Genomic DNA, 24,509 nt, shown 5'->3' on the forward strand with positions numbered 1-24,509 from the left:
TCCTACTCTTCCACGGTTCCACCATGTCAATAAAATTCTATTATCTATTTTATCTTTTGGTACATCTCTGTTGTATATCCATGTCATGTGTATTAGATGATAGTAAAACAACATTTTAACAAATTAATTAATATACAAATGTTCTATGAGAAATTTTCTCCTTGAATCACCATCTAATTTTCTTGCCATTTTCAGATAAGATCTAGTTCCCATGGTCCGTCCATACAAGCACTCAAAATACGAGAGTACATTCAATTTCATTAATTATGCAGAAATAAATTTTGTATTCAATTTCTCATCTGCACATAAATGCACAATTTGGTATTCATATGGGTTAATGGTCATAATAACATCATGAAATGAATTTTGCATGATGGGCTCATGATGAGCCCACTCCAACGAGTAGATCTCTTTTGTAGGTTAGACATATCTTCCACATATATTTATGTAATATAATATCACCATTTGTAGGTGTTTTGACGATTTGATTGGTCGAATTTATAGGGCTTTAAGATGAGGTTCCCTCTGCTATAATTACATTTCATGTTTAATTCCTTTGGGAGGTCAATAAGTTTTCAAGGTTTTAAATTTGTCGGTGGTTCAATAAGAAAAGATGTACTTGTCTCTAATCATTAATGTCCTGATATTCATATTTAAATTCATGTATGTCAGCAGCTATGTATTAAATTTTGAACATATTAATTTTTTATTTATGAACCATAAAAATGTATCATATGTGATGCATACATGTTAGGACCTAATATATCATTAAGATATAGTTGTCTCAAATCATTACAAAGATCTTATTATAAAGTAAAAGAAGTTCATCAACTTTCCAATGTAATTAAGAGTATATGATTTATGGATTATTAGTATGGTTAATGCTTAATGCTAAATATTCTTGAGATGTCCTTCCTTGCGAGGGGTCTCATTGCTCGATCCCACAATTTTCTACGAAAGAGATAAATTTGAGTCTTAATGCTAAATATTCTAACTTATGAAATATTTGTTTAAATCAATTCATATGCAACAAGTATTACATGCTTAACCACATTTTATTACTATAATTCTATTAATATCCTCATGGTTATATAATATGAGGGGCTCAAAGTCTTCGATTTGATGAGACCACAGGAGCCCACAAATTAATATTGACCTTTTGATATTGTGCCACTATTTAAGTTATACATGAGTTACCAATTAATTTAATATACACTTTGAAGTTGGGCTTTATTAATTGGAGAAAATTATTTTAAGTGTGTTTGGGAATAATTAATCACAATATTTATATGTATCCATCTTCATTCTTCTCGTGAAGATGGATACATTATAGTTTATTTTATCGTATATATCTTATTGTACTTTTAATTGGACCACATATATTATCATTTGATTATTTTGTCGTATATATATTATTGTACTTTTAATTGGACCACTCAATAACTATTTTTCTTATAAATTTATATATATATAGAGAACTATCATACACGTTTTACTCATTGATGGATATATTATTTATGAAGAATTTAGATTGAATTTAGTAACACACCTTTTTGACATTGATGTCCTATTATTTTTTTTCTTCCCTCATAAATTGAAAAAGTGAGCAATGTTTTGATAGAGTATTCCAAATGCAATATTGGAATATTCATTTCATGAACAGCCAGAGAAAGAAAAATAAATAAATTACAATATAACATATGAATCCATAAATCACGTGAAAGTTGATGTATCCTGTATTATTATTTTGTCTTTATATGCATAATGACGAAAGAAATTATATCATATCAATAAAGAAAGTCTTCAAAATTAAACCATATGGTTTTGTCATTTCATGTTCTAAGCTCTACTAAATTTTTGATGCAGCTAAAAAGAATATTAGCTTAAAATGCGTTTGTAATAGAATAATGGATTGGGTACTTAAAATTATCTGAATAAAAATATGCTTTCAATTTGAATTATTATTATTATTATTATTATTATTATTATTATTATTATTATTATTATTAATGAATTATTACAAATTTAGTGTTGAGGAAGGAGGACATTACTTGTGGAGATCAATTTTATATATATACATATTTATATAAAAATTATTATTATTATTATTATACACTTAGAAAAATTATTAAAAGATAGAATAAATTATTATTATTAATATACACTTAGAAAAATTATATATATATATTAAATAAAATTAATATTTTATTCTATCTTTAGTTAGATAAATAAAAATAAATAATACATATTTCTCTTTATAAAAACTATTTATTTTAATAGTAAGATCAATTTTTTAATCTCATCTTCAAACAATTTAGAACAACAAATACACCTAAAAATTTGTTTGCACTCATGATAAAGACCCCTACATCTCTTTGTACTAACAAATAAACAATTAAATTAATCAAATCTCCTTAACTTAATTTTTTAGCACTTTTAAGGTCATTATTCCTCTCATTTTGTTTCAATTTATTAGTCTTTTTTATTTTAATTTATTTTTACATTTATCTTTTCTGGTTGTTGATTTTTTATGGATGATTTATATATATTGAATTTTTAAATGAAAAAATTAAATTTATTTGGATCACAAAAACATGAAAAAACTAAATTTCTATTTGGTATATTTTTATTTTATATTATTTACCTTACATAAATAAAATATCAATTATGTGTTAATTAGAGTTTCCTCTTTTAATCAAAATCAAATATATTTGTATACGATTTCTTATACATGCCTTGGCCCCCCCAACTTTAACTCTCTTCTTGTTCCGCTCCTGTACATATACATATGAATATATGCATATTCTCTGATGTATGTTTATTAAAGCATGAACATACGGAATTTCTAGCGAGCAAGTATGAAGCATGATGACCAGAAATATAGAAATTTTAGGGCCTGTTTGATTGTACTTATTTTTCATTAAAAGTGACTATTTTTTACCTAAATTTTAACTTTTGTAGTGTTTGATTGCACTTCTTTTCTAGAGAAATTAAGTTCTTATTTTTGGTCACGTGAGGCTTTTTTCTCGCTTTTGCTAGAAATGGTTTTCTTAGGGGGGGTTGTTTTACATTTCCAGGGGATTCTCACCGCTCGCACAACACATTCGCTTTTGTCCATCTCGATTTCTCTAGGGTTTCCTCTCCCATTCGAGCCGGCTTCGTCTTCTTCCTCTTCGTTGCCATCCACCGCCGAAGTTGAGCCCTACTTGGGTTTTGTCACCATCTCCGACTTCTTGTGAGTCGCCATCCACCGCTGAAGAGAAGACCATCTCCGACTTCCTGTGACTCACCATCCACTGCCATCCATCTTCGACTTGGGCTTCGTCGCCATCTTCACAAAAGACCAGCTCTGCCTTCATTTTCGTCTCCATCTCCACAGAAGACCATATTCGATTTCGAGTTTCACACCATCGGCGCATCTTCATCTTCTTCCACTAAGCCACAAACAACGAATAATCTCACAATAATTTATCACACTATGATAATTACAGCAATTAAACACATATAGTGCTCAATAACGCTAACATTCAATCACATAAATACATGAATGAAAATACAGGAGAGTACACATCCACACATCTTGGGCAATGAGGCTAGTCGCCACAACAGTCTTCCAACACCATTCATCCTTGCATTCAGACTTGCAACATCTACACATGAGATAAAACCTCATGAGTCATAAAGACTCAGTAAGGGTGCAATGCATGTAAATATGAATATAATCATGTTTATGTATGCCAAATGCATGCAAATGAGGCTAGATCCACTCATCCTCACAACCCACTAAGGTTTGAGGCATCAACCTATCAGCCCCCACCACACTAGTCCTCCATATGGCCATTGGTCCACTAGATCTTGCATCACACAAGATATAACCACTACACGCCCATGCAACATAAAAATATTATCAAACATATTTACCAACTTGCAAGGCCGCCTCCACATAGGGCCATCTCTTACCTGACTCGAAGCCTCATCTCTGCCTCAGCACGAATTTCAACCTGAATCTACAGTTCCTCTAGGACCACGACCTTCCCGGTTGAGCTTAGAGGCAAGCACACAAAACCCCATCTCAATTAACATCCGGCATTCAACCAATACCCTCAACTATACTGCACATCGCCAAAATCATTCAACAACAAAATTTCAAATAACCCCAACACAGGGTTTAAGTCAACGAATAATTATTAACTCCCTGAATAAATTAATTCAAAGAAAATAACTCAATTACCTCAAACCATCTGGAGAAAAAAATCGGACAACCGCACACCTTGGCCATGCCTTCTTGACTGCCATCTTACCCCAAAATCTCCATTTTCGAGCTTTCGACACGCTCCTCGGGCTCCAAAATAATTTCCAGACTTTTCCCCCATTTTTCTGGAATTTTTCGAGATTTTCTCCTATTTTCCAAAATTTTCCATATTTCTTTTTTTTTCTTTTCTATTTTTCTTTTATTTATTTTTTTCTTTATTCTTCTCCTTCACTTCTCCATTCTCCCGCGCCTTCTTCTTCTTTTTTGCGAACCTTATGCGCGTGCAGCGCCTGTGCGCGCACAGCAACCGGCTACTGGACGGCCACCGCTGCAGCTCGCTTCCGGCCACTGGTCGGCCGCTTCTCATTGTTGCGCGACCGCCGGCCACCGACGCTTCAAGCGAGAGCCATCTCGGCCTCCCCTGTGCAACGCTGCCGCTTCACTGCCGCTGCCCTCGCGTCCGCCATGGCCGGCCACCAAGCTTCTTGTTGCGGCCGCCTTCCTTCACCATTTCGCTGCCATTGGTTCCTCCTTCCATGGCCGCAGCAACCAGCCAGCGACGACCTGCCATCGGCCGCTGCAACAGCAGCGTGAAGCTGCTACTGCCATGGCTGAGTTCGGCCACCAAGCTCTCTCAGTCTCTCCTCACTCTCTCGTGAGCTCTCTCTCTCAATCTCATCTCTCTCTCTCTCTCTCTGTTCTCGGGGCCATTTCAAAATGGCAGAGGCACGAAGCTTCAAGGAAGCTTCCTCACGCCTATGTATATATATATATAAGCTAATTACATATTTAACCCACTAATATTTTCATAATTTCACTTAAGGAATATAATAATTACACTTAAGAATTTTCTATAATTGCTCTTGGACCCTCCCAAGACTTTAAATTATACCACCAAGTTACACCAAATCTCAATTTATCAAAATTAATAACCGACAGCTACTCGGGAATACCGACGTCGTCCCTGCACCTGCACAGGACCTTTATTTGACCCGAAAACACTTAAGGGTTGCTTTACTCAGAAAATCGAACCACCCCTAGGGTCCCCTCAGCTTCTAGGAGGTCACCTCTGACTATTCGGTATTGGCACCCACTCGGACTTACACAACATTTGTTCCAAAAATTATTTCCAGTCGGACCGCTTCCAGCGTCACTATCCTCATCTCAAGACTCTCATCAATCTCTTGCCCTCTGCCCTGGACATCCAAGTCCCGAGGCACTCTCTGCCATCAATTCGGCAATTGTATTAATTAATTTATCAAGATTGACCCTTGGGCTTCCCGGACCATCCGAGGTCCTTTCAAAATAATCAAAAATTTATTTATTTTCAATACCATGTAATACCGGGTATTACATTCCACCCCCCTTAAAGAATTTCGCCCTCGAAATTCACTTTATCATATTCTTCTACCCAAGAAAATCACATTCTCAGGCTACTCTCCGAATCCCCCGCTTGAGAATCTCGTAGCCGAACCATTTTTCAGCTTTTACCTCGAGTTATTCCCACTTTAAGGCTTTACTTAGGCATATGGTCCTCCGCCTCTCGAGGACATTCACCAACCGAATACTGCCTTGGCCTCCAGCCAAATCGCACCACTACTCACTGCAACAATATCCATCATCGGACGAATTTTCTCGGCCTCGAAGCATCGCTTTGCAGTCCACTTCCCATTTCCCCATCAATAGAAACTAACTCTCGCTAACATTGCATCACTGATCAGTCTACCACGATTTTACGTCGATCACACACGGCAACGTTTCCCACTGCCAATCACACATGGCTACGATTTTACGCTGGTCCAACCAGCAACGTCTTAGCACTGATCATCAGCCGCAATGTCTTTTCTAGTGCCCACAAGACACTCGGACACCCATTCCACTATGGCATACCGCCATTTATTGTAAGCATGCATAGCTTGAGTCGATCCTCATGGCAACCTCTCATTACCGATCAACTAACCATGCTAACACAACATGTGAAGCAATCATTTGGCCCACCCGGCCAACTTCGACCATTTCATACATGGTCTACTACCTTGACCAGCCGACCCTCATTTGTCAATACGATTATGCATAATCGACATACCCAACACCTTGCCAGGTAATTACACATTTCAACCTTACGTGCATTACTCGAGTCCACCTCGAGCTTGGCGATGCATGCACCATTACAATCTCACCTCGAGCTTAACCATGCTCGGCCACAACTTTCTCCGATCCAGGAGCTCTTCGCACAAGCACACAGAAACACTTAGGCCTTTCTTACTAGCCGATATCATATGCTAGTAGGGGTCTCATATCCATACTAGGGAACTCTTCACTGAGTAACCCCTCTTAAATTCTTCACCCAATTCAGCTTTCACAATCATGCCCCATGCTAGGCCTTACCTTAGCTATTAAACCCTATCGCGAGTCAAGGATCCTACCATTACACTTAAGGTCGCAGAACCATTAATCGGCCCTCGTCATCACCCACGGTGCGTGGCATAAGTGATTGGCTTATTACCATCTGCACAATCACTTATTGCATCGCACCTGTAGGATGACTCGTGTCTTTGGTCCGCACCACAACAAGCCAACATAGTTACACCCTTACTCTCGTAGCGATCTTCTAGCCAAATTTACTCGCCCAGCTTTAATTTCATTGGGACCTCTCAAATCCCACCATTTCTCGACAGAGACTTATATTCTAAAGGCACAAAACTTTCAGCCATCCTAACTCAGGTTCATTTTAACTCCGCAATAGACACCTGATTTAAACCATACATAATGGTTACCTTTGTCCTCATCGGCAAGGACAACACCATGACTGCAACGAATTTCCTTCCAAGGTCGTTGCATCTCACTATTACAGGTCAACTTGACCTATACAACCCTAACCTTGGTTTAGCATTTCTCTACCCTCTTGCCATTTCTCGGATGGCTTACTAATCCCTTGAAAACTCTGGCTTCTCCCGGACTCTCCTTATACCATTTGCTTCAGTCAGCTCACACCTCTCAACGAGCGACCACATTGGCTCTAATGCCATCATCATCAGCTAAGACGACCTCTTGCTATCGCTTGGTACCACATCCAAACGCAACCTCGACTCTAGATCCACCAATGCCACCGACCAACTACTCTCACGACGCAGCACGACCATGACCAGCCACCGCTCATCGCTGCTGCTATCACCAATTGGCGCCTTTGGTCGCCATCGACCACCCCTAGCCGATCACCAATCGACTCCACTAACTGCTTTCTTTCACACCCACGAGGTTAAATCTCATCAATTACCCACACTCCAAGGCATCCCTCTAGCTGTATTACTCACAGCTTTCGGGTGATTTCATCACCTAAACACGATTCCTGGGAACCAATCTCGTCCCCTAAGCTCTTCCTTCGTGCTCTCGTCACCTATTAGCGACATCTTAAATTTGCCCTCCTCTTCCATCTAACCAACTCGATTAACTCTAGCCGGATCGCCAGGCTCACAACCAACACAACCTTCCTCCTGGCATTACACTTGCAATCATCGACTATTGCCTCGATTTAAGCTCCACTCCATGGAAATCACCCATGCTAATCTCGTGGAACCCACACTTCCACTCAATGCCGTAAGACTCATCCTCCTACTCAGGCACTTGCCATCACGCAGGCTTTCCCCGCCTGATCTATCCTGATAGAGTTGTAGTGCCTTAGGAAGTTTATCCCATGTTGTTGTCCCCTACTCAAGTTCTACCCAAGCCATTTTTCAACACTACTATCTATAACTCCCGCTACGGAGTAGCACTTCTTTCAAGCGACACAACTTTGCCTTTACCAACCATCTTTTATCCCCTTGGATTTCTTTCTCAACATCCGCCTGGTCTAACCACTAAGACCCGCTGAACCTTTATGTACATGGTCAATCAACAAGGCTTTACGTCACAGTCCTTGAGCCTCACGCTCCCACCATTGCCATCAGCTGCTATCACCTGACAACTGATCCTGTGTCATCAACCGAAAATCCATCCAGAGCTTCATGAGGATACTTCCTCATTTTCGCATTGACACATCAGGACTAACACTAGACTGTGCGATTGCGAACCTTCATGGATTTCGAACCGTGCCTTATCCACTTGTTCAGCCTACCACAACTCGCATCACATGATTAGAGATCCTCATACTTGAAACTTTTACACGCTTCAACATTCACATCTCATGGTTGGCTTCTAACTCGTAAGTCTCGCCCTCCACGGCACTTACGTAACATCCTGGAGTCATTTACCAACTCTACCAATCGACCCATCTTCTTGCATCACCGCAAGGTCACATGGGTCTCTCATCTCAATTTACCTAATCAACTTCGATCAAATTAACCACAATTGCGTTAGCATCCTTTAGTAAGGAGCATCGCCACACATCTTGTTTTCACACCACAAGATATCATCCAATCGATTCACAACCCTTCTAACTGCCATGCCAACTAAAGGCACTACCATGATTCTTCAACTCTCACGGAAATTTAGGTCTAGCTCAAGCATAACATACAGCATACCCCAGGTCTTCGGCGTCTAATCGTCTCCACCGTAGTCAAGTTACTCCACATAGAGGGCTGCAGTCCCTCCCGTGAACTAACCGTCTATATCCTGTGGTCTTTAGCATTAGACCCGTTAACGATAGGCATCAACCGTAGCGTTATTCCTACGCTAGACCCGTTTCTTTTTCCTCGGGTTTCTTTTTCGAACATCTCAAGACACTATAACACCTTAACATTTGCTAAACCGCCTCAACACCACTCATTACTCGCGGTTGAGTTGTGGAACTGATCATAGCTTTCGCCACCCCTATCGTGCATCTCACAAATCTTTAGCCCTTGACCACCTGCATAATCACTGAGTTGCCCTGTGCTTTAGGCGAGCCAACACCTGGTCATCATTACCGTGTCACTCCCATACACTGGCCCAACACTGGTTTGCCCATCGTGTTGCCTTGTGCTTCGGAGAGCCAACACTTAATAATCAATATCGTGTTGCTCCCTTACACTAGCCCAACAACAGTTCCCACAGCATGGCTCAAGTCCAACACTGATTTGCTTCGTACTCGTAGGGTGACTCCAAGGCTTCCGATCCAACCTCTGATATCGAACCCGACGTGGCTACCCCGCCACGCTCGCAACCATTATGCTCACCAAGCTCCCTACTCGGCCACTAATCTATCGGATCACTACTGCGTTTCACAATTTCTCCTTAGGACTACTCTAGATGTCCTATTCCTTACAGGAGATTATCGGTCTCATCTAACCAAATCTCTTAAGGTGCTGCTCCAGATTTTCGACATCTGATCATCATCTGCAGTTCACTAATTTACTCAGGCCCATGAGCCACTTGCCCTCAACGCGAGCCAACTTATTAGTCCTCTGCCACACGGTCCATAGCATCAGGTCCGTCGCATCAAGCCTTGCACCATAGCATCAAAGCTACTTAAAGCCTCCCCGAGCTACGATGGTTCCACCACCATCTTACCAAAGCCATCTTACTTAGTTATCCTTGCTTTGATAACCTCAAGCTCATACCATGAGCCTCGCTTCTCCAGACTCTGCATCTCTTACCGCTTAAGAGACTCTCAAACCACTTCACATCTTGAGGCCTCATGATCTTACCCCACAAAATCATATCTCACGGCTCTCAATCAACATTTGAAAGTCCCAACTTTCCATAACGATAGATCCAAGTCCATCATGATTCACTTTACCACCTAGCTCATCTTACAACTTGATTATCAACGATCTCTCAATCCACACCCGACAAGCTGAGCCTACCTCAAGCTCCGGCACTCATAACCATAGGGCACCTACCATTACCCTCCAGGTAAATTGAGACCTCTTGTCTTTCCTTGCACACCTACAGTGCATTTAGTCATGATGCCCAGCCTGGCCTTCCCGCACGCCTCGCATGGGCTTCCATAACTTGGAGTTTAAAATTCAGGACCTCCACATTACTCACCATGCCCTTGCCCACTTGGCATCCAGAGTTGGCATTTCTTGTGCGCGCATAGCCCATGGATGTCTTGTTGCCACAAACTCATCACCCTCGGACCACACCGCTCATACCCTTCATTGGGTGACCTCCGCGTCTCCCATCAAGGGTCTCGTGACCTTAGGCGTCATCTCGACTCCAGGCATCACAATGAGGGTCTATTCACCTCTCGTCTCGTGACCTTAGGCATCCCACCAGACCCCAAGCGTCATAAAGAGAGTTTTGATCGACCCCTCATCCATCAATCACATGAACGGTCCTTTGGCCCTTCACAACTAGGATTTCTAACCCAATGGCTCTCACTCGCATATCAACGCATGCCCAACTCCTTAATCCCAAATTTGGATTCCCCTAGATTCCAGTTCGACCTACTTGGGATTTCTATCTCTTACAAACACCCGCTATGGTCCACTTGCCACACACCTATCATTCCCAAGGATAGACCTCGTCTCATCACGAAACCAAATAGGGTCCACTCATACCCTAGTCAGGTCCCCTCCAGGATCATCATAACCATACGATCACATCGCATAACATACATCTAGCATCCTGACTCCCCTCAGAGTCTCACTGCAATTAACCTTACCCCCTCCCCGGGGCTTACCACATAGCCCGCTGACGACTCATTTCCTTGAGTCTCAAGCTAACTCCCACTATAGCTCACTCTACCGCAAGCGCACAAGACTTACTGCACCACTTCCAAGGGACAACTCTATTCCCTCGAACAAGCTCGGCGAATCCCTGACATAGGGACGCTCCACTAATCCCCTCTCAAACTAGTTAGGCCTCGGCTTCGTGTCCCCACACGAGCCTCAACACTTCAATCTCAAGGAGTTCCCATTCTTAAAACACTTCATATCCCCGAATGCCACATTCGAGTTTTCTTGACACCAACACCCACACCCGGGTTTTCGGTTCCTCATTGCTCAACCTGTATACCTCTCACAGGTATATCATCTCAATCCAGGGTATTTTCTCATCCCTAGAACAGGAATATCCCAACATACCATTGCAGGCTTCAATGACTTGACACAATCCCTTAGGGTCCTCAGACCACATGTCCAACTTTTGAGATCACAATTAACTGTTCTCGACCCCAACTCAGCAGTTAGGACATTTCAACTTATATCCGAATTCATACCAGACATCATCGACTCACTTAATCGACCATACTTAGCATTCCAACACGCTAGTTATCCCCACTCATATAGCTAGCCATGCTCTGATACCAACTGTAACGACCCGCTCCCACTTACGGGTGCCACCAGTAAATAATCGACCGGATTACTCACCCGACGAACCACAACTGAAGGGTTAGACTATGTTCAACAGGAAACACCCTAGGTGGGAACTAGGCTTCATCCTTCCCTTCGCTCCACTCAGAAATCGGTCTCAACTCAAACAAGAAAAACTCAGCGGACCGAGACCCGAAACCCGAGTGAGCTTCACCTCTCTTCAGCTCACCCCATAGCAAGCCAGAGGTGACCCAGGCACAAAGCTAGCATAACAACACATCGCTGAGTATTGGGAATTTATGAGAACATACATTGCTTATCTTTACTCAGTCCGAAACTCGGCTTCTCCAATTAAGCCATAAACAACGAATAATCTCACAATAATTTATCACACTATGATAATTACAACAATTAAACACATCTAGTGCTCAATAACGCTTACATTCAATCACATAAATACATGAATGAAAATACAGGAGAGTACACATCCACACATCTTGGGCAATGATGCTAGTTGCCACAACAGTCTTCCAACACCATCCATCCTTGCATTCAGACTTGCAACATCTACACATGAGGTAAAACCTCATGAGTCATAAAGACTCAGTAAAGGTGCAATGCATATAAATATGAATATAATCATGTTTATGTATGCCAAATGCATGCAAATGAGGCTAGGTCCACTCATCCTCACAACCCACTAAGGTTTGAGGCATCAACCTATCAGCCCCCACCACACTAGTCCCCCATATGGCCATTGGTCCACTAGATCTTGCATCACACAAGATATAACCACTACACGCCCATGCAACATAAAAATATTATCAAACATATTTACCAACTTGCAAGGCCGCCTCCACATGGGGTCATCCCTTACCTGGCTCGAAGCCTCATCTCTGCCTCGGCACGAATTCCAACCTGAATCTACAGTTCCTCTAAGACTACGGCCTTCCCGGTCGAACCTAGAGGCAAACACACAAAACCCCATCTCAATTAACATCCAGCATTCAACCAATGCCCTCAATTATACCGCACATCGCCAAAATCATCCAACAACAAAATTTCAAATAACTCCAACACAGGGTTTAATTCAACGAATAATTATTAACTCCCTGAATAAATTAATTCAAAGAAAATAACTCAATTACCTCAAACCATCTGGAGAAGAAAATCGGGCAACCGCACACCTCGGCCATGCCTTCTTGACTGCCATCTTGCCCCAAAATCTCCATTTTCGAGCTTTCGACACGCTCCTCGGGCTCCAAAATAATTTCCATACTTTTCCCCCATTTTTCTGGAATTTTTCGAGATTTTCTCCTATTTTTCAGAATTTTTCATATTTCTTTTTTTTTTCTTTTCTATTTTTCTTTTATTTATTTTTTTCTTTATTCTTCTCCTTCACTTCTCCATTCTCCCGCGCCTTCTTCTTCTTCTTCGCGAACCCCATGCGCGCGCAGCGCCTGTGCGGGCACAACAACCAGCCACTGGACGACCATCGTTGCAGCTCGCTTCCGGCCACTAGTCGGCCGCTTCTCATCGTTGCGCGACCGCCGGCCACCGACGCTTCAAGCGAGAGCCATCGCGGCCTCCCTTGCGCAACGCTGCTGCTTCACTGCCGCTGCCCTCGCGTCCGCCATGGCCGGCCACCAAGCTTCTTGTCGCAGCCGCCTTCCTTCACCATTTCGCTGCCATTGGTTCCTCCTTCCATGGCCACAGCAACCGACCAGCGATGACCTGCCATCGGCCGCTGCAACAGCAGCGTGAAGCTGCTATCGCCATGGCTGAGTTCGGCCATCAAGCTCTCTCGGTCTCTCCTCACTCTCTCGTGAGCTCTCACTCTCTCCGAGCTCTCTCTCTCAATCTCATCTCTCTCTCTCTCTCTGTTCTTGTGGCCATTTCAAAATGGCAGAGGCACGAAGCTTCAAGGAAGCTTCCTCACGCCTATGTATATATATATAAGCTAATTACATATTTAACCCGCTAATATTTCCATAATTTCACTTAAGGAATATAATAATTACACTTAAGATTTTTCTATAATTGCTTTTGGACCATCCCAAGACTTTAAATTATACCACCAAGTTACACCAAATCTCAATTTATCAAAATTAATAACCGACAGCTACTCGGGAATACCGACCTCGTCCCTGCGCCTGTACAGGACCTTTATTCGACCCGAAAACACTTAAGGGTTGCCTTACTCAGAAAACCGAACCACCCCTAAGGTCCCCTCAGCTTCCAGGAGGTCACCTCTGACTATTCGGTATTGACACCCACTCGGACTTATACAACATTTATTCCAAAATTATTCCCGGTTAGACCGCTTCTAGTGTTACTATCCTCATCTCGAGACTCTCATCAATCTCTTGCCCTCTGCCCTGGACATCCAAGTCCCGAGGCACTCCCTGCCATCAATTCGGCAATTGTATTAATTAATTTATCGAGATTGACCCTTGGGCTTCCCGAACCATCCGAGGTCCTTTCAAAATAATAAAAAATTTATTTATTTTCAATACCATGTAATACCAGGTATTACACCAGTTGCTAGCGGGCTGCATCCCAGCATGCGGACTGCATGCTGTGGCAGATGCAGCCCGCCAGTAGCTGGCAGACTGCATCTTAGATGCAGTAGCTGCATCCCAACGAACTGCATCTAAGATGCAGTCCGCCAACAACACTGTATCTGGTGGACTGCATCTTAAATGCAGTATGCAGTCCGTCAGATAGTGAACTGCATCATCTGGGGGACTGTATCTAGATGCAGTCCGCCTAGTGTGGGCGGACTTCAACACATATGAAGTCTGTCAATTCAATTCGAGACAAGGCGACAATTTCAAGATGATAATATTTTTATCCTTTGATGTCTTTAATTATCCCGTGCATCAATTAATTCGGACAAATAAAATAATCCATGAATGAAATAAAATAAAAGAAGAATGCAAAGAGAATACATTGATTATAGCCAATGGTGTGCTGCTACCTAGGTGTTATGATTGTCATTATTCATTTTTATAATTAATTTTTTTTACTTTGAAATATGTAGCTTTAATGTGTTGGGCAATAGTTTTAGGCGAAAATTTTAAGAAGGGAAACATATGAGTGAAGAGTTAGAATTTTTATAAGGTTAAAATTATTTTTCTGTTTTGTTTAATATAATTAAAATATTATAAAAAAATATAAAACAAGTATTAAATGTCTTTCTATCCGGATAGATTCTATCCAAATAGATTTATAGTTCTTTAAATTGTATCTTAAAATTATATTTTATAGGAAATTTATCTATTAGAATTTTTTTGAAGGTTAGTATTTTTGTAAGAGAGCTATTTGTCGGGGCCAATTGAAAGCAGCATTTATTTCCTGTCATCAATTTTCACGTGACTTAGGTTCACGATGTATATGCACTGTTTATGCATTCTGCTTTTTTGTTTTTTTCCCTTGTCTTACTGGCCACGAAATGGATTAGTAATTAGTCTTCCAATGTTGCCTATGATTATCCTACCGATATACTGTTCAAAATTTGAATTTATTACATTAATGTGTACAACGTGTACTGGTAAATTGTATGTAAAATAGTTAAATAGTATATTAATGTGTAAAATTGGTATGGTAGTTCCGTATATATAAAATAAATACAAAATAATTATAGGGTGGTCCAACGTACATTAATTTATATAGGACAAAATAATCAAATGGCTAGAGTTTCTTGAGTTGCAAAATAAATTTATGAGGTTTAGTTTGAGCTAGACTGAGCTTGAGATGGTTTAACACCTATTAACAATTTAAAGTGCACTTTATTGACATTCAATTATTTGTGTAACATCCCGTATTGAGTGATATAAAAAATTGAATTAACTTACCATAATAGGCCTATGTGAACTTTTCATGGGTCACTTATCCTTAATCATCCTCAGTTCAAGCACACTTAATTTGGAAGTTTTTTATCTACATTCAGCTCAAAAGGTATCCAGCTGGTGCTGTTTCTTTTCCTTACTATCCTCGATATATATACTAGCTTATCTAGACTCTTGGGGTATTACATTATCCCCCTTTGAAAGTTGTCATCTTAGAAATCTGTCAGGAGCCGCTCCTTGTTCAGTCATTCGCACCTCAACGCCACTCCCTGCCTTCATCGAACCGCCTTCATCAAGGGTCGGCTCTGATACCACTTGTAACATTTCGCATCGAGCGATAGAAATGATCGGATCAACTTAATAGGCCTACGCGAACTTTTCACAATTCTCGAATTTATTATAATAAAAGTAATCAATTTCTTTAGCAAAATAAAATAATAATTCAATTTGACCAAATTGGAAGCAAACATACCAAGTCCATTTATTGAGCACGATATTAAATTTATACATTACAAGGATCTCAAACTAGTATCCTTATAATTTATTTCCAACAACAACAAGAAGACTCGGATAAACATTGTAAGATTAACTATGGGCATTAAATCACACTGGCAATCCTTGCCTCCTTGAGTACACTTTCAGCCTTAATAATAACAAAGATGAATGGAGTCTCACTCAGAGCAAGACGGCGGGCCCCTTCTGTGTGATAAATCCCAACATCCTTGCACAATCCCACGGATAAAGGACAGTAGTTGATCTTGTATACACCGTCAAAGACTGATAATTTCTCAACCTTGAACCAGTTGAGCGCTGTTAGAGGTCCAGGCTTTCGTATGTCGCCGGTAGTTGTTATGAACCACTGTCCTGTTGATGGATCGAAAGCATCAACCTTCCACGCTCTTGGTGCAGTACAGAGTTTGATTTCTGGGAAGGTGGTGAATACGATGTTGAGAACAGTGGATTCGTAGATATAATCTGTGGTGGTACCGTTAAGCGGTTGAAAGTATAACGAGAGACCCCTTTGCAAGTCTGAACGCAACTGGACGACATCGCGAAGACATTTTTCATTTTTACCGGGAATTAGAGAAAGGCCGCCGCCACCAGCACCCCGAATCGCAGAAACAATGAAATAGTTCTTACCCGGTAGAACCTTATCGCCGGAGGAGTCGTACAAGGGCTCAGGATTATCAGCCATTAGAAGGTTTGGGAGGGAGGAAAGGAGAAGGAAGGAGAGTAGCAGCAGCAGTGAGCTCTTCATTTTGTTGATGTTTTTCAAGACTTTCTTTGTTTTTTGTGGGCAGAAAAGCAAAGCTCAGTAGCTTGAATTTATAGAGAGGGAAGACGAGAAAAAGTTAAATTATGATCAGATCAATTTATTGTGGAGGAGACTATATTTGAGGAGATGTGGGGGACCAACTGAAAACAGCATTTATTTCACGTGACTTAGTTCATGATGTATTTGTACTCTTTATGTATTATGCTTGTTTTTTTTTTTTTTTTTCTTGTCTGACTGTCCGTGAAATGGATTATTAATTATCCTTCCAACATTGCCTTTGGTAAATTGTATGTAAAACAGTTAAATAAAAAATCAATGTGTAAAACATGTATAATACGTAGTTCTATGTATACATATATCAACTAAATACAAAATAATTATAAAGTGATCCAACGTACATTAATTTATGTAGGACAAAATAATCAAATGATTATAGTTTCTTGAGCTGCAGTTCTGAATTTACGAGGTTTGGCTTGAATTTGACTGAGGTTGAGATGGTTTAACACTCGTCAACAATTAATAGTTCACTTTAGTAAAATTCAATTATTTATTCTCATATTTTACTCTGTTTTCTTTTTTTCTCTTTTTTTAATAAGGTTCAATTTCGATCTAGTGATCAAGAAAATGGGCCCAACAAACAAAAGGAATGAATAAAGTTGATCAACAATTTAATAAATGTTTAGTTAGATTTTTTTAATTGGACCACATATATCATCATTTAATTATTTTGTCGTATATATATTATTGTACTTTTAATTGGACCATTCAATAACTATTTTTCTTGTAAATTTATATATAAAGAACTACCATACACATTTTACACATTGATCGATACATTATTTATGAATAATTTAGATTGAATTTAGTAACACACTTTTTTGACATTGATGTCCTATTATTTTTTTTCTTCCTTCATAAATTGAAAAAGTGAGCAATGTTTTGATAGAGTAGTCCAAATGCAATATTGGAATATCCATTTCATGAACAGTAAGAGAAAGAAAAAAAATAAATTACAATATAGCATATGAATCCATAAATCACGTGAAAGTTGATGTATCCCGTATCATTATTTTGTCTTTATATGTATAATGACAAAAGAAATTATATCATATCAATAAAGAAAGTCTTCAAAATTAAACCATATGGTTTTGTCATTTCATGCTCTAAGCTCCACTAAATTCTTGATGCAGCTAAAAAGGATATTCGCTTAAAATGCTTACAGTGTGCATAAGGTTTGTAATAGAATAATGGATTGGGTACTTAAAATTATTGAATAAAAATATGCTTTCAATTTGAATTATTATTATTATTATTATTATTATTATTATTAATGAATTATTACAAATTTAGTGTTGAGGAAAGAGGACATGACTACTAGTGGACAAGGGCGGGCGGGGGGACCCTGCCCCCTAGAAATTTTGGAAAAATTATATATATATATATTAAATAAAATTAATATTTTATTCTATGTTTAGTTAGATAAATAAAAATAAATAATACATATTTGTCTTTATAAAACTATTTATTTTAATAGTAAGATCAATTTTTTAATCTCATCTTCAAACAATTTAGAACAACAAATACACCTAAAAATTTGTTTGCACTCATGATAAAGACCCCTACATCTCTTTGTACTAACAAATAAACAATTAAATTAATCAAATCTCCTTAACTTAATTTTAAGGTCATTTTTCCTCTCATTTTGTTTCAATTTATTAGTCTTTTTTATTTTAATTTATTTTTACATTTCTCTTTTCTGGTTGTTGATTTTTTATGGATGATTTATATATATATTGAATTTTTAAATGAAAAAATTAAATTTATTTGGATCACAAAAACATGAAAAACTAAATTTCTATTTGGTATATTTTTATTTTATATTATTTACCTTACATAAATAAAATATCAATTATGTGTTAATTAGAGTTTCCTCTTTTAATCAAAATCAAATGTATTTGTATACGATTTCTTATACATGCCCCCCCCCCCAACTTTAACCCTTTTCTTGTTCCGCCCCTGTACATATACATATGAATATATGCATATTCTCTTATGTATGTTTATTAAAGCATAAACATACGGAATTTTTAGCGAGCAAGTATGAAGCATGATGACCAGAAATATAGAAATTTTAGGACCTGTTTGATTGTACTTATTTTTTATGAAAAATGATTATTTTTCACCTAAATTTTAATTTTTGTAGTGTTTGATTGCACTTCTTTTCTAGAGAAATTAAGTTCTTATTTTCGGTCACGTGAGGCTCTTTTCTCGCTTTTGCTAGAAATGGTTTTCCTAAGGAGGGTTGTTTTACATTTTCAGGGAATTCTCACCGCTCGCACAACACATTCGCTTTTGTCCATCTCGATTTCTCTAGGGTTTCCTCTCCTATTCGAGCCAGCTTCGTCTTCTTCCTCTTCGTTGCCATCCACCACCGAAGTTGAGCCCTACTTGGGTTTTGTCACCATCTCCGACTTCTTGTGAGTCGCCATCCACCGCCGAAGAGAAGACCATCTCCGACTTCCTGTGACTCACCATCCACTACCATCCATCTTCAACTTGGGCTTCATCGCCATCTTCGCAAAAGACCAGCTCTGCCTTCATTTTCGTCTCCATCTCCACAGAAGACCATATTCGATTTCGAGTTTCACACCATCGGCGCATCTTCATCTTCTTCCACGGTAAGGTTTCTGTCCTCGTTATGTTCTTATTTCTGTAGATCCGACGAGCGATCTTGGTATTCGTCTACTGATCTTGATTTTTCTCTCTATTTCAGGGAGCGATCTTGGTCTTTGACCATCGATCTGGAGTCTTCGTCCACCGGAAGCGATCTTGTTCTCTGTTTCATCGAGTGATCTTGGTCTCTATTTCAGCGAGCGATCTTCGTGTTTGCCATTCTCCGCCGAAGAATACTGAAATATTTTTCTTTCCATGGATGTATGTGATAAAAGAATATGTAGTTTATACTTTTGCGCCTCACCGCACTACCTGTTATCTTGGCTTTTTGCATGCCTAATTTGATGGTCTAGTGGAGATTCAAATATTTACATATGGTAATTTGATGTTTTTGTGGGCTATATAAAATAAATTTGCAAAGGATTAAGGGAATATGAGCTTGCAGGATAATTCTGTAGATGTGTTCAAATTTTTTTCCCAAATCTGAGTTGTCGGATTATAATTTTTGGTGCCAAAGTGACAGCAAGAGAAAATGAAAATACAGGTACTGAAGACATTTTTTTTTTCGTGTCTTGACTGTGTACTGGTTTGAATGGGATTATAATTCTGTAGATGTGGGGTAAATCATACTAAAGGTCACCAAACTTTGGTGTCTTTTGCAAGATGATCACTAAACTTCAATTCCTTGCAAAGTAATCATAAAAGTTTAAAATGTTTTACAATTTGATCATATTTAAAATTTTTCAGCATACACTTATTAGAGCTTCGGCCGTGGCGATGACATGGTGCTGAAGTGTCAATGACATGATAAACAGTTAACTGAGTGTATAAAAACTGCGAATAAAAATATTACAGGTGGCACCCCCCCCCCCCAAAAAAAAAAAAAAACAAATCCATTTTCCTTTCCCTCCCCATCTTTTTCTTCTTCCCTGTGTCTGCAACCCTCCATTTTTAGTCACCGATCACCGTCACTGCCTCAATCACCATTCGTCGTCGCCTTCATCACCATTCTTCGCCGCCGCCATCAACGCTTCTACTTCACCGTCGCTGCTTCACCCGCCGGTCACTGCTGCTTCGCTATCGCTGCAGCCTCCAACTGCTTCGGTCAGGCATGGAGAAGAAAGAGAAAGGGGGTCGTCGTCATTTGTCACGTCCTCCATCCCCGCTCGCCGTCACTGCCATCAACACTTCTATTTCACCCGCCAGTCACTGCTGCTTCGCTGCCGCCTCCGGTCACCCGATGCTTCGTCATCACCTATAACTGCTTCAGACACACATGGAAAAGAAAGAGAGGGTTACAAATGCAGGCAAGAAGAGGGAGAGAATGAGGAAAGGAAAATGAGTTTGTTTTTTTGTTTTAGGGGGGGTTGTGCCACGTGTCACATTTTTATTGGCAGTTTTTATACACTCAGTTGAATGTTTACCATGTCATTGACACTTCAGCACCATGTCATGGCCACGGCAGAAGCTCTGGCGAGTGTATGCTAAAAAATTTTAAATGTGATCAAATTGTAAAATATTTTAAACTTTTATAATTATTTTACAAGAAATTGAAGTTTAGTGATCACATTACAAAAGACACCAAAGTTTGGTGACCTTTAATGTGATTTACCCATAGATGTGTTTGCATTGATGTATGAAAAGAATAAGAAGATAGGCTTATTGCTTTCTTTTTTAAAAGAATGAGAAAGTGTTTGCATTGATGTAACTAATATTTTTTAAAATATATTTATAAGTAAACATTGTTTACTTATAATTTTTATGTTTGTAAAATTATGTTTACAATAAACTTACAATAAACATTATGTTTACAAACATTACAGTAAAATTATGTTTACAAACATAATTATGTTTACAAACATTACAATAAAATTATGTTTACAGTAACATAATTTTTAATTATTATGTTTAAAATATGTTTATAATTACTAATTACAAACATAATTTTTTAAATATTTTTTTTTATTTTTTGGTGGGCTGGGCCAGTCCCGATTGCGAGCCACATATCGCTGGCCTAGCACGGCCCTCATTTTGATGGGTCGACCCATGGGCCACTCAGCCCATTTCCCATCTCTAAGATCGAATGAATTGTATGGAAGCCAGTCTCACCCAAATCGCCTGCTAAATCTAGTATGCGAGATGAGTCAGAGGTCGCTCACTGTCTCAGAAGCAACGGTGATTACGTTCTCGCCAAATAAAATACACTACAGCCTGAAGAGTAAGCCGGTGAGCCACCACCCACGGGGATCTACCACGTCACCGATGAATGGCCCATGTAACACCATGCTCCCAAATTTTGAAATTTAGAATAATTAATTAATAAAATGTTGAAATTTAGAATAATTAATTAATAAAATTAATCAGTTCATTAAAAAATAAAATAATAATGAGTTCAATTTTTTTTTTTGGATAAAGGTTGTCAGTTAAATTTTTAATAACGGAGAAAGTTCAAGAATATATAAAGTTGATGTACTAGTCAACAACATAATTAATAATTGCTTTTATATGGATGGATTCTTTAATTATTATTTATTGTGGAACATGTACGGTTTATGTTTTAAAATTTTAAAGTTTACATCAGGACCGAGTTAGATTTCTCTTCGACTCTGCCAAAAGACCCAATACTACGTACTCGCATGTTATGCAAAAAGTAAGATGTAGAATCATTAGATCGACCAAATATTGATGCACTAGACATATATTTATATTCTCATAATAAATTATAAATAATTTTCTTAACTGTAAAAATAACGTCAATATATATTTGATGCGGCTAGGTTGGAGTTTAATTTTCATCACGCACAGTCATCTATTCTCTATCACTGTAAATATAGAAATACCGAGAGTGACACTAATTAAACGATATTCTTCTACTACGTACATTATATGATTTTCTAATTGAGCCATTTTTATAGTGCTTGAATTAGGTAAAATTAAATATGAAAAAAATACAAAATAAATGGTAAGCACTTGTTAACAATGTTAGTAATGGAAAGCAAATATAATATATATATATATATATATATGGATAAAGAGATAAGGTTCTTCAATCAATCTAATGAATTATGAACCATATATCCCCCAAAAGGTGACATATAATTGTACCTCACCAATGTTAAAACGTGAACCATATATATATACATATATATAATACAAAGGACAGCCATTTTTCTTTTTTGAGTTGCAACTTGCAATTGCAAGGATAACCATTCAAAAGCTAATGTGGTGCACCAAAGTTGACACCATTTTGGTGTAAATGAAAAAACATCTACACTAAATTTTTTATTAATTTTTTTTTTTTTACATTTCAACTTATTCAACACCAAATTGCTGTAAAAAACATCTTTAAAGAATATTTTATAAAGAACTCTTTAAAAAATATTAATTTATTTATTTGATATAAAATATTATTTGCATATAATTACTCAAAATATATTTAATATTATACTCATTTTAAAGATGTCAATGAAATACTTTTAATAATATATTTTTTATTAATTAAATTGTATAGATGTATTAAATTGTTTAAAGAGCAGAAGGGGAAAAAAATATTATAGTTAAATGTAGAGAGTTAAAAATGAAAATTTGAAAAATCTGTGTAATTTAGTGTTAGCTACAGTGCATAGAACACCAAATGAAAAATTTGTGATTGTCAACAGATAGTCTTGAGATTATCGTTTTGGTGTGACCTTTTGTATTCGTGTCTGTCGATTTTCAGAATTAGTCGATCGTGATTCGTAGGCCGTAATGAGGAAATAAGTCAAAACGCAAATAAGAGAAACAAAATAGAACGTACATGAGATGTTTTTATGTAATTCAGTTAGAATGATGCCTACTCCATAACTATTCTCTAGATATTCTGATAGAGTAACAGTATATCATTCTTGTTGTTATTTTTTATACAATGGTTTTTGACCCCTATTTATAGTGAAAGGTGTTTACAATTACGTAAAATCTAAAAGTGAAAAGATGACATCATGGAGACAAGATGTCCTTATCAATTCCATAAAATTGGGAGTTAATTCCGCATTACCAGGAATCTAGTTTGCCTTAGATAAAGTAGATGGGTCACTTCTTCAGATTGTTTCACGATTTTGTTGTTATGTGAGTTGAAGGATTAGGCCAGCGAGCTGGAAGTATTGCTGAGAGCTCGCTCGATTAGACCAGCGAGCTAGGAGCATTGCTGGGAGCTTGGTTGGTTCCACAGTCTAAGCTCAGGTCTCAATAATATGCGACCTTACTCTGAGGAACTCGACCTTAGGCCTATTGGGCTTCAGGTGATTGGACCGACCTACTAAATCAAGTTCAACTCATAAAAAGTAATATAAAAAATATCAATAAAAATACTATAAATTATATTAAAAAAGATAAATCATAAATTGTGGCTTTAACTCAGCTTAAAACGAGAATCTAACTTGCTATCAGAGTGAATAGGGATAATCTTACAAACAGTGGACGTGTGGGAAAGATTAGGTGGCTCAACAATAATGGATAAAGCTATTTATACAGAAGGGGGTGTTCAGATAGCTTTACAGAATTATTAAATGACCAAATTACCCCTGAGTTCAACCCAACACACATTCTCTCTCTCTCGCCTCGCTTCGCCTCGCCTCGCCTCTGCTCTGCTCCCATCTGTCTCTTTCTCGCCCTCGTTTCTGCGCCTCGCCATCACCCTTGCCGCTGCTCTCTCTCTCCTTTGTCTCTCTCGTGCTCTTGCCATTGCTCTCTCTCTCCTCTGTTTCTCTCACCTTGCCTTGCCTCGCCTCGCCTCTGTTTCTGTCTCTCTCTCTCTCTCTCTCGCGCTCGCCTCTGCGCCTCGCCATCGCCCTTGCTGCTTGTCGATCGCCGCCGCCCGCTGTACCTTGGTTGGTTTGGGTGGTCGCCGATTGCTAGAGGTTGCAGCGGTGAGGAGGCGAGGCGGCAAGGCGCAGAGACGAGGAGGTTGCAGGCGAGGGCGAGGCGGGCGGTGAGAGAAGAGAGAGAAAAAAAGAAGGGGGTGAATAAATCGTGATATATCACAATTTATTGCATCTATGAAGAGATTCTGTGAACCTCTTAGAGATGGTACATGAATGATTAAACATAATTGACATAGACGTCAACAATATAATGGATGATAATGACATGTCACGTTGGGACAGGCATAATAATTAATTAATTAGTCTTCCTGAAAAAGACTGGAACATGGACACGCATGCCTCTGTAGTCTACGTTCTCCGCAT

At 38.8% G+C, this 24,509-nt stretch overlaps 2 protein-coding genes across 5 annotated transcripts; both read right to left on the minus strand.

The window, feature by feature from the left end:
- Positions 1-2,379: 2,379 nt before the first annotated feature.
- Positions 2,380-13,392, minus strand: LOC127791142 (uncharacterized). Of its 4 annotated transcripts, XM_052320939.1 has the most exons (4): positions 12,636-13,392; positions 12,365-12,449; positions 3,578-3,650; positions 2,380-3,434 (listed from the first exon to the last, which is right to left on the minus strand). In XM_052320939.1, exons 2-4 carry the CDS (start codon positions 12,379-12,381, stop codon positions 3,129-3,131), a joined length of 396 nt encoding a protein of 131 aa, XP_052176899.1. In that variant the 5' UTR covers positions 12,382-12,449; positions 12,636-13,392; the 3' UTR covers positions 2,380-3,128. The 4 variants fall into 4 exon arrangements, 3 of the variants coding, with proteins under 3 accessions (XP_052176899.1, XP_052176897.1, XP_052176898.1); XM_052320937.1 differs by lacking the exon at positions 3,578-3,650; XR_008020875.1 differs by having other exon boundaries at positions 2,382-12,054.
- Positions 13,393-15,794: 2,402 nt separating this feature from the next.
- LOC127789612 (21 kDa seed protein-like) lies at positions 15,795-16,657 on the minus strand. Its single transcript, XM_052318549.1, has one exon. The coding sequence runs from the start codon at positions 16,594-16,596 to the stop codon at positions 15,937-15,939; it is 660 nt and encodes a 219-aa protein (XP_052174509.1). The 5' UTR covers positions 16,597-16,657; the 3' UTR covers positions 15,795-15,936.
- Positions 16,658-24,509: the final 7,852 nt, after the last annotated feature.

The sequence above is a fragment of the Diospyros lotus genome, chromosome 14, assembly GCF_014633365.1.
Source record: "Diospyros lotus cultivar Yz01 chromosome 14, ASM1463336v1, whole genome shotgun sequence".
Classification (NCBI taxonomy): domain Eukaryota; kingdom Viridiplantae; phylum Streptophyta; class Magnoliopsida; order Ericales; family Ebenaceae; genus Diospyros; species Diospyros lotus.